Source organism: Marmota monax, unplaced genomic scaffold, assembly GCF_021218885.2.
Source record: "Marmota monax isolate L192 unplaced genomic scaffold, Marmota_monax_Labrador192_F-V1.1 WCK01_AAM20220418_F8-fsc00022, whole genome shotgun sequence".
Taxonomy (NCBI): Eukaryota; Metazoa; Chordata; class Mammalia; order Rodentia; family Sciuridae; genus Marmota; species Marmota monax.
Window position 1 is genome coordinate 28181797 of NW_026695215.1, and position 14978 is coordinate 28196774.

Genomic DNA, 14978 nt, shown 5'->3' on the forward strand with positions numbered 1-14978 from the left:
CAACAACCTTTGTAGTGTGCACATATATCTATATATGTGTGGAATATATTGTTAAATTATTGTTAAATGCAGTTCATACTTGAAAATTTTGACAGATGTTCCCTAATTGTCTCCTCAATTTTAAGATTACTGATTACCGTGTGGGGAAGATAGTTGTTGAGGAAATTGGCAGTGGAGGGCTGGGGATGTGGCTCAAGTGGTAGCACGCTCACCTGGCATGCATGCGGCCCAGGTTCGATCCTCAGCACCACATACAAACAAAGATGTTGTGTCTGCCGAAAACTAAAAAATAAATATTAAAAAATTCTCTCTCTCTCTCTCTCTCTCTTAAAAAAAATTAAAAAAAAAAAGAAATTGGCAGTGGAAAAAGGTTTAGAGGCTACTTAAAGTCAATTAAGCAAGAAATTATATACTTCAGACTAGGATAGTAGAGAATGGAAAAAGGATAGACTGATTCAGGAGAGGAAGTGGGAAGAAGAGGAGGTGAAATTGTTAATGAAGTAGATGAGTAGTGTCAAAGATGGACCAGTGACATCAGTTAGTTCCCAAGTAAGGTGAAGCCTACTTGCCATATCCCTTTTTATTTTTATTTTGCCTGCCCTTTTTATTTTTGATATAGGGTCTTGCTGAGTTGCCAGGCTAGCCTTGAATTTGTGATCCTCCAGCCTCAATCTCCTAAGTAGCTGGGATTTCAGTGTGTGCCATCATGCCTGACTCCATGGTGATCTTTATAAAATCTAGTGTACAGAGATTCCAGTTTCTTCATATTGTAACAGAAGTGCTGTATCCACTGCTGATTCATTCATAGGGAACTTTCCCAGCTGGTTCTGCTCAATTCTGCCTTGTTATGGGTGTTCAAATTTCCCAGCCTCTTTTCAGTGGTCTAATGGCTGACCATTATAGTGGGAAAACAGGGAGGCTACAGATGGGGAATCAAAGGAATGAGACAGGTATTCTATACTGGAGGAGTTTACTGCCTTCCCTGGTACTTGGTAGAGGGTTCTTACTTTCCCTTTTCTCCAATTCTCCCATTAAGCCTTGGTTGTCACACTTTCCTTTTAAATTTTTCAAGCAGCATTTTTCTTTTTACCCCTTTTGTTTATCTTTTCATCCTCTCATTCATTCAAGTTAATGCCTGAGGTCTTTCATATTTAATTATATTTTCCATTACAATGTCAACATTTTTCTTTCAATGCTTTTGAACTAATTTCACAGAAACAGATAATGCTTTAGGAATTTTCAAAACAATTTTTTGTTGTCTTATGCATGATAAATTTAAATAGTGATTATAACCTTTTAACTTAATAGTGATGAATAGGTTTGCCATTTAAAAATTTTAAGTCAGTGTATTATAAAATTAAGCAAATTTCAACAAATTAATTTACTTTAAAGAAGAATGCATGTAGGCTGGGGTTGTAGCCCAGTGGTAGAGTGCTTGCCTAGCACATGTGAGGCAATGGGTTCAATCCTCAGCAGCCTAGGTAAAAATAAATGAATAAAATAAAAGTATTGTATCCATCTACAACTATAAATACTTAAATAATTCATGCACTCAACTTTGAATTTGTTATAAACATGATTTGACAATAGAATAAAAATGAAATTTTATCATATTTGATTTGAGGATGTATATTTACAAAGATTTTTAAAATATTTTTTGGAAAAACTTCAACCCCATTAAGAACAGTGAACTCCTAAATTACACTCATTAATATTTTGCCACATTTGCTTTCTCTTTCATTCTCTTTATGGATACTCCTTAACATGTACACGTTGTATTATCAAGTTTTAATTTATATATTTTAAAAAATTAATTGTGAAATATAATATAAAATTTAAAATATTACCTTTTTTTTTTTTTGTACCAGGGTTTGAACCCAGAGGCACTTACACTGAGCCAGGTCCTCAGTTGTGTGTGTGTATGTGTGTGTGTGTGTGTGTGTGTTGCTGGGGATTGAACCTAGGACCTTGTACATGCAAGACAGACACTCTACCAACTGAGCTATATCCCTAGCTCCCCCAGTCCTTTTTAATTTTTTTTTTTTATCTTGAGATAAGGTCTCACTAAATTGCTTACGGCTTTGCTAAGTTGTTGATGTGGCTTTGAACTTGTGATCCTCCTGCTCTCCTGAGTTGCTGTGATCACAGGCATGCATCACTATGCCCAGCTCATCTTTATCATTTTTAAGTATGCAATTGATTGGCATTAATGTTGTGCAACCATCATCACCATCTATCTCTAGAATTCTTTTCATGTTGTAAAACTGAAGCACTATGCCCATAAACAATTCGCCATTCCCCTCTTCCCCTATCCCCTGGTAATCCCCTGGGGATTGAACTCAGGGGCACTTAACCACTGAGCCACATCCCCAGTCCTTTTTTAATTGGATACTCCTTAACATATACACGTTGTATTATCAAGGGTCTCACTAAGTTGCTTAGGTAAGAACTATTCTATTTTCTTTCTTTATGAATTTGACTTTTGTAGGTACCTCATATAAGTGGAATCACAACAGTATTTCTTTTTGTGGCTGGCTTATTTCACTTAATGTCCTCAAGGTTCATCCATTGTAGCATATATCAGAATTTCCTTGCTTTTTAAAAGTTGACTGATGTTCCATTGTGTATATATGCTACATTTTACTTATCTATTCATCCATTGATGGAAACTTTTGTTGTTTTTACCTTTTGCCTATTGTGAATGATGTTGCTATTAACATAGGTATACAGATATCTCTTGGAGATCTTGCTTTCACTTTTTTTTTTTTTTTTTTTTTGAGTTGTGGTCTTTCTATGTTGTGCAGGCTGGTCTCGAAGTCCTAGACTCAAGAGGTCCTCATGTTTCAGCCTCCCAAGTGCTCACCACCATGCCTGGCTAAGGTTAAAGTTGCACATTCTATCTTTTTTCTAATTAACAGGGTTTTATTGTTGTTTTGTTTGTTTTTGTTGCTGGGGGTTGAATCCAGGACCTTGTGCATGCTTAGGCAAGTGCTGTACCACCTAGCTACATCCCCCAACCCCTCACCACCCCCCCCCATTTTTTTTTTTTTTTGGTACTGGGGATTGAACTCAGGGGCACTTAACCACTGAGCCACATCCCCAGTCCTTTTTTAATGGATACTCCTTAACATATACACGTTGTATTATCAAAGGTCTCACTAAGTTGCTTAGGGCCTGAGTTACTGTTTTCCATAGTGCCTGTACCACTTTTACATTCCCACCAACAGCACTTGTTTCAGTTTTTCCACATGGAGTTGGGGCAGTTACCAAGGATTGAACATGGGCACTCGACAACTGAGCCACATCCCTAGCCCTATTTTGTATTACCGAGTTGCTTAGCGCCTTGCTGTGTTGCTGAGGCTAGCTTTGAATTTGCAATCCTCCTGTCTCAGCAACACATTCTTGCCAATACTTGTTAGCACCCCCACATACCCCTGCTTTTCTTTTATGATAGTAGTTATCCCAATAATGGGTGTAAAATGGCATTTCATTGTAGTTAGAATTTGAGTATTTCCCTAGTGAAGTTGAGCATCTTCTGTGTTTGTTGGCCATCTGTTTATTTTCTTTGGAGAAATATTGGTTCAGGTCCTTTGCCCACTGTTTTAATTGGTTTGTGTTCTTTTTAAATTTTTAAAAATTATTTTTAGTATATTGTAATATGATACATAATAGTGGAGTTCATTTTGATATATTCATAAATGCATATTAGCATAATTTTCTGTTTCAATCCTTAGTACATAATTTTTACCTCCCCTACTATTTGATTTTTTTTTTAATTCACTTAGCCTTTTTTTTTTTTTGTAGATGGATACAATATCTTTATTTATTTTTATGAGGTGCTCAGGATCGAACCCAGTGCCTCACATGTACAAGGCAAGCACTCTTCCACTGAGCTATAGCCCCAGCCCTATTTGATTTTTTATTGTTGAGCTGTGAGGGTTTTTCTCCCCTCTAGTCTACATATTTCAGATTTGATTTGATTTGCAAATAATTTTCTTCCATTCCATGGCTTGCCTTTTTGTTCTGTTGATTATGTTCTTAGATGAACAGAGGTTTTTAATTTTGATGCAGTTCATTGAATCTCTTTTTTTCCCTATATATGACGTCAGGATTTTTCTCATCTTTTTTTCTAAGAGTTTTATAATTTTAGTTTTCAAGTTTATGATTTTTTTTTTTTTTTTTTTTTGCTACCCAGAGGGCACTTAATCACTGAGCCACATCCCCAGCCCTTTTAAAATATTTTGAGATAGGGCCTTGCTAAGTTGCTGAGGCTCCTGCCTCAGTCTTCTGAGCCTCTGGGATTACAGGCATACACCAGTGTGCCTGGCTTGAGTTAATTTTTTTAAAATACTGTCTGAAGTAAGGGTCCAACCTCAGTTTTTTGCATGAGGAGATTGAGTTTTCCTAGCACTGTATTTTTAGAGACTGTCTTCCCCATTGAATGGTCTTGGCAACTTTATCAAGTGGGTTTTTAATAAATGGCCATTATTATGTTGAGGACATTCCTTTATATTCCCAGTTTATTTTATTCATTCCCTTCATTCATTCATTTGGTCATTCATTCATTTATATTTGTCTATTTCTACTGGGAATTGAACCCGGGGTCTTTGTACCACTGTGCTACATCCTCAGCCCTTTTTTGAGACAGGGTCTCTCTAAGTTGCCAACGCTGCCCTTTTAACTTGCAGTCCTCCTGCCTCAGCCTCCTGAGTTACTGGGATTACAGGTGTGTACCATCATGCCCAGCTGTGTGTGTGTGTGTGTGTGTGTATGTGTATATATATAATTTTTTTTTAAAAGAGAGAGAGAGAATTTTTTTTAATATTTATTTTTTAGTTTTCGGCGGACACAACATCTTTGTTGGTATGTGGTGCTGAGAATTGAACCCGGGCCGCACGCATGCCAGGCGAGCACGCTACCGCTTAAGCCACATCCCCAGCCCTATATATAATTTTTTAAAAATAAAAATAATCAGTCGGGCACCAGGAGGTGGAGGCAGAAGAATCACAAATTTGAGGCTAGCCTGGGTAACTTAGCCTTAGTGACATTCTATCTCAAAATAAATAATAAAAGGGCTCAGGATGTACCTGAGTGGTAGAGCATTTGTCTAGCATGTACAAGGCCCTGAGTTTGATCCCTAGTAACACAAAAGTAAAAAAATTAAAAATTAAAAGGCTTATGCAAATGATATAGTTTAGCAATAGGAATTTAGATAACCACCAGAGATAATGTGATGGGTTAAAAGTAGAAAAAAATAACTGAGAAAGGTTTTCTCCCCCAAAAATAAAGATATGTGATACATTTTTCTGATTAATATACTGACTATGAGCAGAAGAAAAACCTACCTATATCTAGAAGTATAACTTAATGCTCAGTTTATTTTCAATTGTAGTGTAATACTGATTAAATTGCTTTAAAAACGGAATTTGTGTTCTATGATTTAGCAAGTCTAGGATTATCTTTAAAAAATATTAAAGAGGAAATTTTCACTACTTGGTACCATAACCTTTCAGGAAATTTGGAAAACTTCTTATATGGAATGATAAAAATTGGATGAAATATGAATGTGAACAGAAGTAAAATTACCGCTTTAAGTATGTTGAAGTTGGGCTGGGGATGTGGCTCAAGCGGTAGCACGCTCGCCTGGCATGCGTGCGGCCCGGGTTCGATCCTCAGCACCACATACAAACAAAGATTTTGTGCCTGCCGAAAACTAAAAAAAATAAATAAATAAATATTAAAAAATTCTCTCTCTCTCTCTCTCTCTCTCTCTGTCTCTGTCTCTCACTCTCTCTTTAAAAAAAAAAGTATGTTGAAGTTATAAAGAACTTTTTTTAAGGAGATATTTTATTTTCTGTATTGTCTTTATATGATCATATTGAACAGTTGTTTGTGGTTAAATATGAAAGAGTATGAACTGACCCACAACTTGATTTTTAAGATACATAGTTTTGTTGTCAGAGATTTTTGCAAAAAGGGGAGGATAAGGTCTGGGGTTGTAGCTCAGTGGTAAAGTACTTCCTCTTCATGCATGAGACCCTGGGTTCGATCCTCAGCACCACATAAAAATAAACAAGTAAAAATAAAAATATCGTATCCATCTACAAGTAAAAAATATTTAAAATAAAAGCGGGGTGGGGGTATAAGAATGGGCACATGACATAATGACAACTAAATGTTGCTTTTTTGTTTTGCAGTTCCAGTTCCTAGCAGATTTAGTAGACGAGTATCAGGTATGTGTTCTCTTTTATTATATACTACTAAAATGCTGTTTTCATATAGTAATATTTTAAGTGAAAATAAACTCACCTTTTAAATAAAAAGATAAGCATTATAAAATGTTAGACTAAAATTAAAATTATCTATGATTCCTTCATTTCATTTTCATTTTAAGTTCTGAATGTATATGTAAAATTTTTATATTGTTATAATTGCTGTGGTTGTCTCCTAGAATTTATTTTGTTAACAGTTTATAATTTTATAATTATGTTTATTTATTTTGTAATCCATGTTTATAATTAGAATCTCTAAAAACTATTTCACATGTCACTATTTCTGGTATTCTGGATTATCTTACTATAGCTTCTGTTACACTTTTAGAATCATTTGAATTATTTCTTCAGTTATAATGCTTTTAAGTGGCATTCTCTGGTCTGAGACTAAACATTGCTTTAGTTTTTTCTGTATCTTGCTTTAGAGATCATCTACAAATTAGGTTGCAGGATAAAGGTAACCTGCTTATGTCTCTTTTCAACCACCCATCTCAATAATATGGAATTCGTATATAAAATAGTACCTAAGATCATTTCTTTGGTTTTTAGCAAAAATGAATGCGTTCCAAATATGAGAAATCTTTTTGTATTTTCTTGTATGGGACTAGTTTGGTATTATTTTCCCTTTTGTCTATTATGGTCCAGATTATACCAGATTATATTTTAATTAGATTTGGAATAAATTTTCCAGATTTTTAACCGTTTGGAAAAAATTGTTTTTCAATACTGGAGATTGAACTGAGGGGTGCTGTAAAACTGAGTTACATCTCCAACCCTTTTTTAGTTTTTAGTTTGAGACAAGGTTTCTCTAAGTGGCCAAGGCTATCTTGAACTTGCAATCCTCCTGTCTCAGCCTCCAAAGTCAGTAGGATTACTGGTATGTGCCACCATGCCTGGCTCTTCTGATAATTTTTTTCTTTCTTTCTTTGCAGTGCTGGGGATTGAACTCAGGTCCTCATGCATGTTAGGCAAGCACTGTACCAATGACCTACATCCCCAGACCCCTTTTGAAAAAAATCTTTTGGGGGGTGGGTACCAGGGATTGAACTTGGGTACTCAGCCACTGAGCCACATCCCCAGCCTATTTATTTAGAGACAGGGTTTCACTGAGTTGCCTACCACCTTGCTTTTGCTGAGACTGACTTTGAACTCAAAGTCCTCCTGCCTCAGCCTTCTTAGCTGCTGGGATTACAGGCATGCACCACTATGCCTAGAAACTTTTTTTAAGTTAATAAAATACTATTATAAATATTCTTTTGCCACTGCACCCAGCTCCCTTTTGAAAATTTTTAATCAAAAATTTTCCTGGTTAGTCATGCTACTAATTTTAATATTAATTTTATTATTACTATTTTTTTTGAGAGAGAGAATTTTTTTTTAATATTTATTTTTTAGTTCACCGCGGACACAACATCTTTGTTTGTATGTGTTGCTGAGGATCGAACCCAGGCCGCATGCATGCCAGGCGGGCGCGCTACCGCTTGAGCCACATCCCCAGCCCCTACTATTTGTTTTTGGTGCTAGAAGTTGAATTCAGAGCCTTGTGTGTTTTAAGCACATACTCTACTTGAGAGGTTGAAGCAGATTATAAATTTAGACCAGCCTGGGCAACTTACAGACCCAGTCTCAAAATAAAAATTAGAAAGGGCTAGGAATATAGTTCAATGGTGGAGTATCCCTGAGTTCAGTCCCTAGTACTGCAACCAAACAAAACAAAAAGAGTATATCAAGGGACTGGGGATGTGGCTCAAGTGGTAGCGCGCTCGCCTGGCATGCGCGGGGCGCTGGGTTCAGCACCACATAGAATGAAATAAAGATGTTGTGTCCGCCGAAAACTGAAAAATAAACATTAAAAAATTCTCTCTCTCTTCTCTCTCTCTCTCTCTTTCCTCTCAAAAAAAAAAAAAAAAAAGAGTATATCAAATACTGCCTGGTATATAGAAGGCATTCAGTTAATATCTATTAAAAATTTACATTTTTTGTAGCTCATTGGTAGAGCTCCTGTCTCACACATGTGAGACACTGGGTTCAATCCTCAGCACCACATAAAAATAAATAAAGAGGGTCGGGGTTGTGGCACAGTGGTAAAGCACTTGCCTCTCATGAGTGAGGCACAGGGTTTAATTCCTGGCACCACATAAAAAAAATAAAATAAAAACAAATGAAATATTTAAAAATAAATAAATAACTAAAGATATTCTGTCCAACTGCAACTTAAAAAAATATATATATTTTTTAAAAATTATTGCTTCTAAGCTAAGAATCTCACCCATTTTTCATAGAGCTGAGAAATATATTTTCTGAAAAATGACTTTGTTACAGGTAGGATTTATTTGGTTGTTAATGTGTTTCAAAATTGCTGAGTAAGCATTTATATCATTGTTTTATATTCTTTTGGGAAAGTTTCTTGATATTAAATTGTCATATAATTTATTTATTATCTTGTAAGGCTAGGAATTCTATTATTATTATTATTATTATTATTATTATTATTATTATTATTATTATTATTTTGGTACTAGATTGAAACCAGGGGCCCTTAAATACTGAGCCATATCCCTAGCACTATTTAATTTTTATTTTGAGACAGGGTCTTGCTTAGCTGCTTAGGGCCTCATTAAATTGCTGAGGCTGGCTTTGACTTTGTGATCTTTCCTGCCCCAGCTTCCCAAGTTGCTGGGATTATAGGAGTATGCCCCTGTGCCTGGCTAGAAATCCCTTTTCTATTCCTCAATCTTTTTCTTTGAGCATATCAACTTATTTGCTTTTGGAAACCTTTGCTAACATTCTATACCAAAATCTGTTGAAAGGAGATTGAAGAATGTATTCTCATATGTGATCAATCTCCTGAGAAGAAATAGAGTATGGATCTTCCAGTTCTGTTCATCTCTCTTTTTTGACTCCAAAAGATTAGTGATATCGGGGCTGGGGTTGTGACTTAGTGGTAGAGCTTTCGCCTAGCACGTGTGAGTCCTTGGTTTGATCCTCGGAACCACGTAAAAATAAATAAATAAATAAACATATTTAAAACAAAAAGATTAGTGATATCCATTGGTATCTGTAGAACAGATCTGATGGATGAAGAGTACAATGATACCCCCTTCAGAGGTCACTGATGGCATTAATTCATAAATTGCTGCTTGGTCTTCTGTAAGTATTGTTTATTCCTTGAACTTTACAGAGACCTCACACAAGTACAAAGTATTATCCCTCTTTTTTAGATTTTACTGTTTTATTAAGGATTTGAAACCTTTTAGCTGGGGGTGGGTTTGTGACTCACTGGTAGAGTGAGCATGCATGAGGGCCTGGGTTTGATCCCCAGCACCAAAAAAATAAAAATAAAATAAAACTTTGCAGCAAAGAAATGTATTGTTTTCTCTCCTTTCTTTGTTTTCAAAAGGAGACTTTTTAAAGTTATAGATGGACACAATACCTTTATTTTTATTTATTTATATGTGGTGCTGAGGATTGAACCCAGGCCCTCCCTCACACATGCTAGGCAAGCACTCTACTACTGAGTCACAACCCCATCCCTGCTCTCCCTTCTTAAAATATAGAAGAAAACTTTTTTCTGACCACTCTTCTCTCCCCAACCATCACTCTTTTTCCTCTCTCCATACCTTTATAGCAAAATGCTTTAAAGAGTTGCCTACATTTGCTGTTTCTAGTTTCTGTGCTTCTGTTCTCTCTTAGTGTTGAGAGCATTTTGCCAGAAGTAATGGTTGAGAGGCGAGCCATTAAGATGATGCTGGATTGATTCAATTGTATATTAGACCTTTACTGTCCGCTTAGGCCTGCTACTTTGGAGTTCTCACGGGGATTCCTGGAGAGTTCGCATTAGTTGGGGAAGTGCGGGAGGAGGGATTTCCGGTTGGTGGTTCCTGGAGGAGCCACGTGGGTGGCGTTGGGGAGAGTTCCCGGGGAGCCTGTGTGGAGTGTGCTGGTGGAGTTCAGAAATAAAGTTTGTTCGCTTGAGTGGCTCGTGATTTGTGCCCAGCCAGACTGGGGTATCTTGGACCCATTCTAATCAGCCTTTTGCTTCCATATCTAACCCAGACTATCTTTGAAGTTGCTCACTCATGTTCTTCAGACCTTCATTTGAAGGATACATTCTCAGTAAGCTTAGCCTGTCTAAAATTCACGTCACTTTCTCCCAAACGCATACACATATACACACACACACATTCTCTCTCTCTCCATCTCTCTCTGACTCTGTTTCTGTCTCCCTTCCTTATTTTATTTTCTTTACTCCTTTATTTAAAGTCTGTCTGAACTTACTTATTATTTTGTTACCTGGTTCTCTGTACTAGAGTGTAAGTAAAAATTCTGTTTGTTCATTGGTATGTAGCTAGCTCTTTGAGTAGTATGAGTAAATATGGATGAGTAGATAGATAAAAAGGCAAAGAAGGAAGGAATAGAAATCAGGAGAGCTTACTGTAGGAAGAAGAGATCAAGAATACTTCTTAGAAGGAGACAAAAATTACACTGAGGATTGAAACACATGGTTATTGTTTTATTTGTACCAGGAAGAATGCCATCTAGATGAAAGAATGTTGTAAAGACTTGAAGGGGGATGAACTGTCCCTGGCTGCTTTGGATGTAGGAGAGCAAGTAAAATAAAGTTGGAAACAGGTAGGGAATGGAAATCCTAACATGCCCAAGAACTAGTTGTGTGACCACATATTCTGTGTCAAAACTGTAGAAGAGACTTTTCTAACAATTCAGGGTGACTAAATGAAGAACAATCTGGAACATAAAGCAGCATAGAAGAGTAGTAGTTAGTGTCTCCTGTGAGTCCAGCCCTAAGTTTTAAATATTATCTTCTATTATTTACCCTTTATATGGTTCTAGTTTTGTTATCTCCTCTTAATATTGAACAGACCAAGGATCAGGGATATCAAGAAACAGCAGGTAAACGGGTGGATGGGACCAAGCTCAGACCTCAATCTAAGTCTCTTCAAAGGTAGGCTGTCTCTGCTGCTCTCTCTTGCAAAGCACTGCAGTTGAAAAGCTGTGCCTTCCAAGTTCTGCATTGTAGCTGAACAACAGTCCTTTATATCAACTGATAAATATATTGAATGAGGAGAGTTCATGAATTCTTTTAAGTGCTGCTTCCTTGGTATAGTCCTAAATTAGTTTTAACTGTCTTTGAGTTTGAAATGTTAGTCTGAATTTATTAATTTCAAACTCCATCAGAAAAGGAAAATGTTTATTTGTTAAATATGTATTGAACTTCAAAGCACATTAATTAGAAATCTGTTGGCATTATGCCACATTTAGACAGTAAGTATGCTGAATCTATTGATGACTATGAAAGTCAACAGGATAGTTCACTGAGAATCTGGTGTCACATCAGTCACTGATTTCGGAACGGTGGATACTCTTTACTAGATAGACCTGTCTTGTAAGGTTTACATTGTATACAATATACTAAAACACTGAGTATACAATATTTTTCCACCCATATTTATCTTAAACTGAAATATTACTAAGTATTGCTTAAGATAATTTAGAAACCTGGTATTGTAGACTGAATTGTGTCTTTTTTTTTATCAAATTCATATATTGAATTTGAATTTCTGCAAAATTCAGGATATATTATTGAAAAGTCTAAAGTCATATAAGAAATTCATTGACTATATCACAAACTGAAATTTTTAATCTTATAAGTTACATGTTATCTATATTGACTGAATATTAACTTTATACCTTTTTGTTTCTTGCTTTCATCATCATCACATACACAGTATCACTAAAGATAAATATCACCACAATGTAGTCTATATTAGATCCTGAACGGCTTAAGAATTTTAAAAATACCACAATTCAACTGATCAAATGCTCAACAACGAAAAGGGCAAAACAATCTTACAATGATCCAAATATTTAACAATATTTAACCCTAGTTTCAGTCCTTAGCATTGTCATAAATAAATAAATACCAGTGTGATTGTTTTTGGAGATAGGGCCTTTAAAGAGGTAATTAACACTAAGCAAGGTCATCAGGATGGGACCTTAATCTAGAAGGACAGGTGTCCTTATAAGAACAGGAACAAACACCAAGAGTGGACACACAGAGAAAGGACTATGTGAGGACATAATGAGAAGTCAGCTGTCTGCTAGTCAAGGAAGGGGCCCTCAGGAGAAACAAAACCTGTCAATACCTTGACCTTGAACTTCCAGTCTCCAGAACCATGAAAAAATAAATTTCTGTTATTTAAGCCACCCAATCTGTGGTATTTTGTTTTGGCAGCCTTAGCTGACTAATATACCCAGGCTATTTCAAGTGTTTGTGGGGGCAGATAGGCAGCACAGGGCCTTGAGTTTGTGATCAGGATCTGTACTCATTTCTTTGTAGAAATTAGAGGGTTTTTTTTCCCTCACAAATAAATTTTAATGATTCATATTTCTTCCAATTAAAATTTGGAAGAAATTGTGCTGGATAATGTGTTTTCAGTTTGTACAGTATCACATTACTAACTAGTGACATCTGCTGGAGAACCACAGTAAAATTTCCTTAAGCAAGGGTCTGTGCTGTTTTCATCTTCATTTTCAATAGATCTTGAGCATCTTATCATACATAGTGTGGTTCCCAAGGCTATGTATAGGATGGCACAGACTCTGGACCTTTTCCAAGTAACTCATGCACTAGCACAAGCTCCTTGATATGCAGAACTAGCAGGGCAACAAATCATATTGACACTTAAAAATGGATTTGGGGCTGGCAGTGTTGCTCAGTGGTAAAACATGTTTGAGGTTCCAATCAAAAGAAAAAAAAAGAATTTTTACAAAGAAAACAAGGGAAATAATTAGGGAACAAGAGGAAGTAGAGAGGTTGGGTAGCAACAGAGAAAGAGGGGAGAGGGAGATGAGAACAGAGTTCAAAGCAGGGTGTGGGGGGAGAACATTATATTAAATAGTGTTAGAAGAACAAATACAAAGGACATACGCTTATTTTAAATAAGGTATCTAAAAGCATCAAGGAGCCAGGGGTGTAGCTCAGTGGTTGAATGCATGCGTAGCATGTACATGTACAAGATCCTGGATTTGATGTCCAGTGGCCCGCCACCCTCCAAAAAAAATTCACTGGGCTCAGTAATCCCAGTGATTTGGGAGACTGAGAAAGGAGGATCACAGGTTTGAGACTCGCCTCAACAATTTAGTGAGGCCCTAAGCAACTTAGCAGTACCCTGTCTCACAATAAAAAGATATAGCTATGTGATAAAGTACCCCTGGGTTCAATCCCAAGTACCCCTCAAAAATTGAACTCACAGAAACAGAATAGAATGTTGGTTGCTAGAGACTGATAGTAGGGGGAAGTGTGGAATAGCTATTCAGTGGGTATAAGGTTTTAGTTATGCAGGATAAACAATACTGTGTTGTGGACTTGCAAATTTCTTATGAGGGGATAGCTCATATTAAGTGTTTGTATCATAATAAATAAAGAAATGGAGAGGGAAGTAAATTCAAAATTAGTTTTGGAAAATCGATGCATTAATGTCTTTCCACAAATAGAACATAAATAATTTTAACAAAAGCATTCCCTTTTTTACTTTTGGGTTTTTTGTTTGTTTTGTGGTCTAGATGTTGAACCCAGAGCCTTGTGCATGCTGAGGAAGTACTATTTATTGAGCTATGTTTTCAGCCCCAGCTACTTTTGTTTAAATTATAGTAGTATATCTAAAGGATTGAAGACTATAATTAACATTTGTTGCCTCAGTTATATTAATATATAAAAATATAAAAATGAGCTAGTTGACAAAATACTGTCCTCCAACGAAAAACAAGCCTAGAAATAAACTTGCCCAAGATGAAGTGTCACTATCAATAAAATTGTGTCAGTTTTATCATTGAAGGTTTAATTTTTTAAAACATTTAAATAAAAACTTTCATACATAAATAAAAATTGAGAAAATGTAATACTCATGCATCCATCTTTTTCCCGTAGTGAAGGTTTTTTTAAAAAGTAGATTATTGAGCTGGGGTTGTGACTCAGTGGTAGAGCACTTGCCTAGCATGTGTGAGGCCCTGGGTTCAATACTCAGCACCACATAAAAATAAATAAATAAAATAAAGGTATTATGTCTAGTTACAATTAAGTAATAAATATTTTAAAAAGTGGATTATTATAAGTAGACATTTTTAAGTCTTAAACATGGAGTAGCTGAATAACATGATGTCTGGGGCTGGGGATATAGCTCAGTTGGTAGAGTGTTTGCCTTGCACACACAAGGCCCTGGGTTCAATCCCTAGAACCACACACACACACAAAAAGAACATTGTGTCTGTTCAGATGTCCTTGATGCAGCTTTCCCAATATTCTACCAGAATAACCTATGAAGATGCAAAAAGTAGTAGCAAAAATAGTCCAGGAACTAAGATAAGTGTCTACCTTAATCTTTGGGGCAGAACTGAGATAAGCACCCTGACTTCATCTCCAGGATGAAGAAATGCTTGGAGAAAGGTGGTGAGTCATTAACTCTATTCCATTATTATTTCTTTGGCTCAGTGACCAAGACCCACACCAGCCAGGACCTGGGCATCTGCCCTGCAGGACATTATTTGATGCTGTTTCTGGGACAGGAATGGTGTCTTTTCTTACACTATTTCCTCTAACTTTCTGTATCTGTTTTAGGAAACCAGGTCCACATTGAGAAGGCAGGGTATTGATAGCATTATAGAACAGAGGTCATGACCCACACAAGT

At 36.3% G+C, this 14978-nt stretch overlaps 1 protein-coding gene across 1 annotated transcript in view; it reads left to right on the forward strand.

Moving 5' to 3' along the window:
• The window catches only part of Prkar2a (protein kinase cAMP-dependent type II regulatory subunit alpha), a 72918-nt gene that overhangs the window by 16090 nt on the left and 41850 nt on the right, over positions 1-14978 (forward strand). The window contains exon 2 of the mRNA XM_046431315.2: positions 6198-6233. Within this exon, the coding sequence (XP_046287271.1) occupies positions 6198-6233 (36 nt within the window). The remainder of the gene's footprint in view (positions 1-6197; positions 6234-14978) is intronic.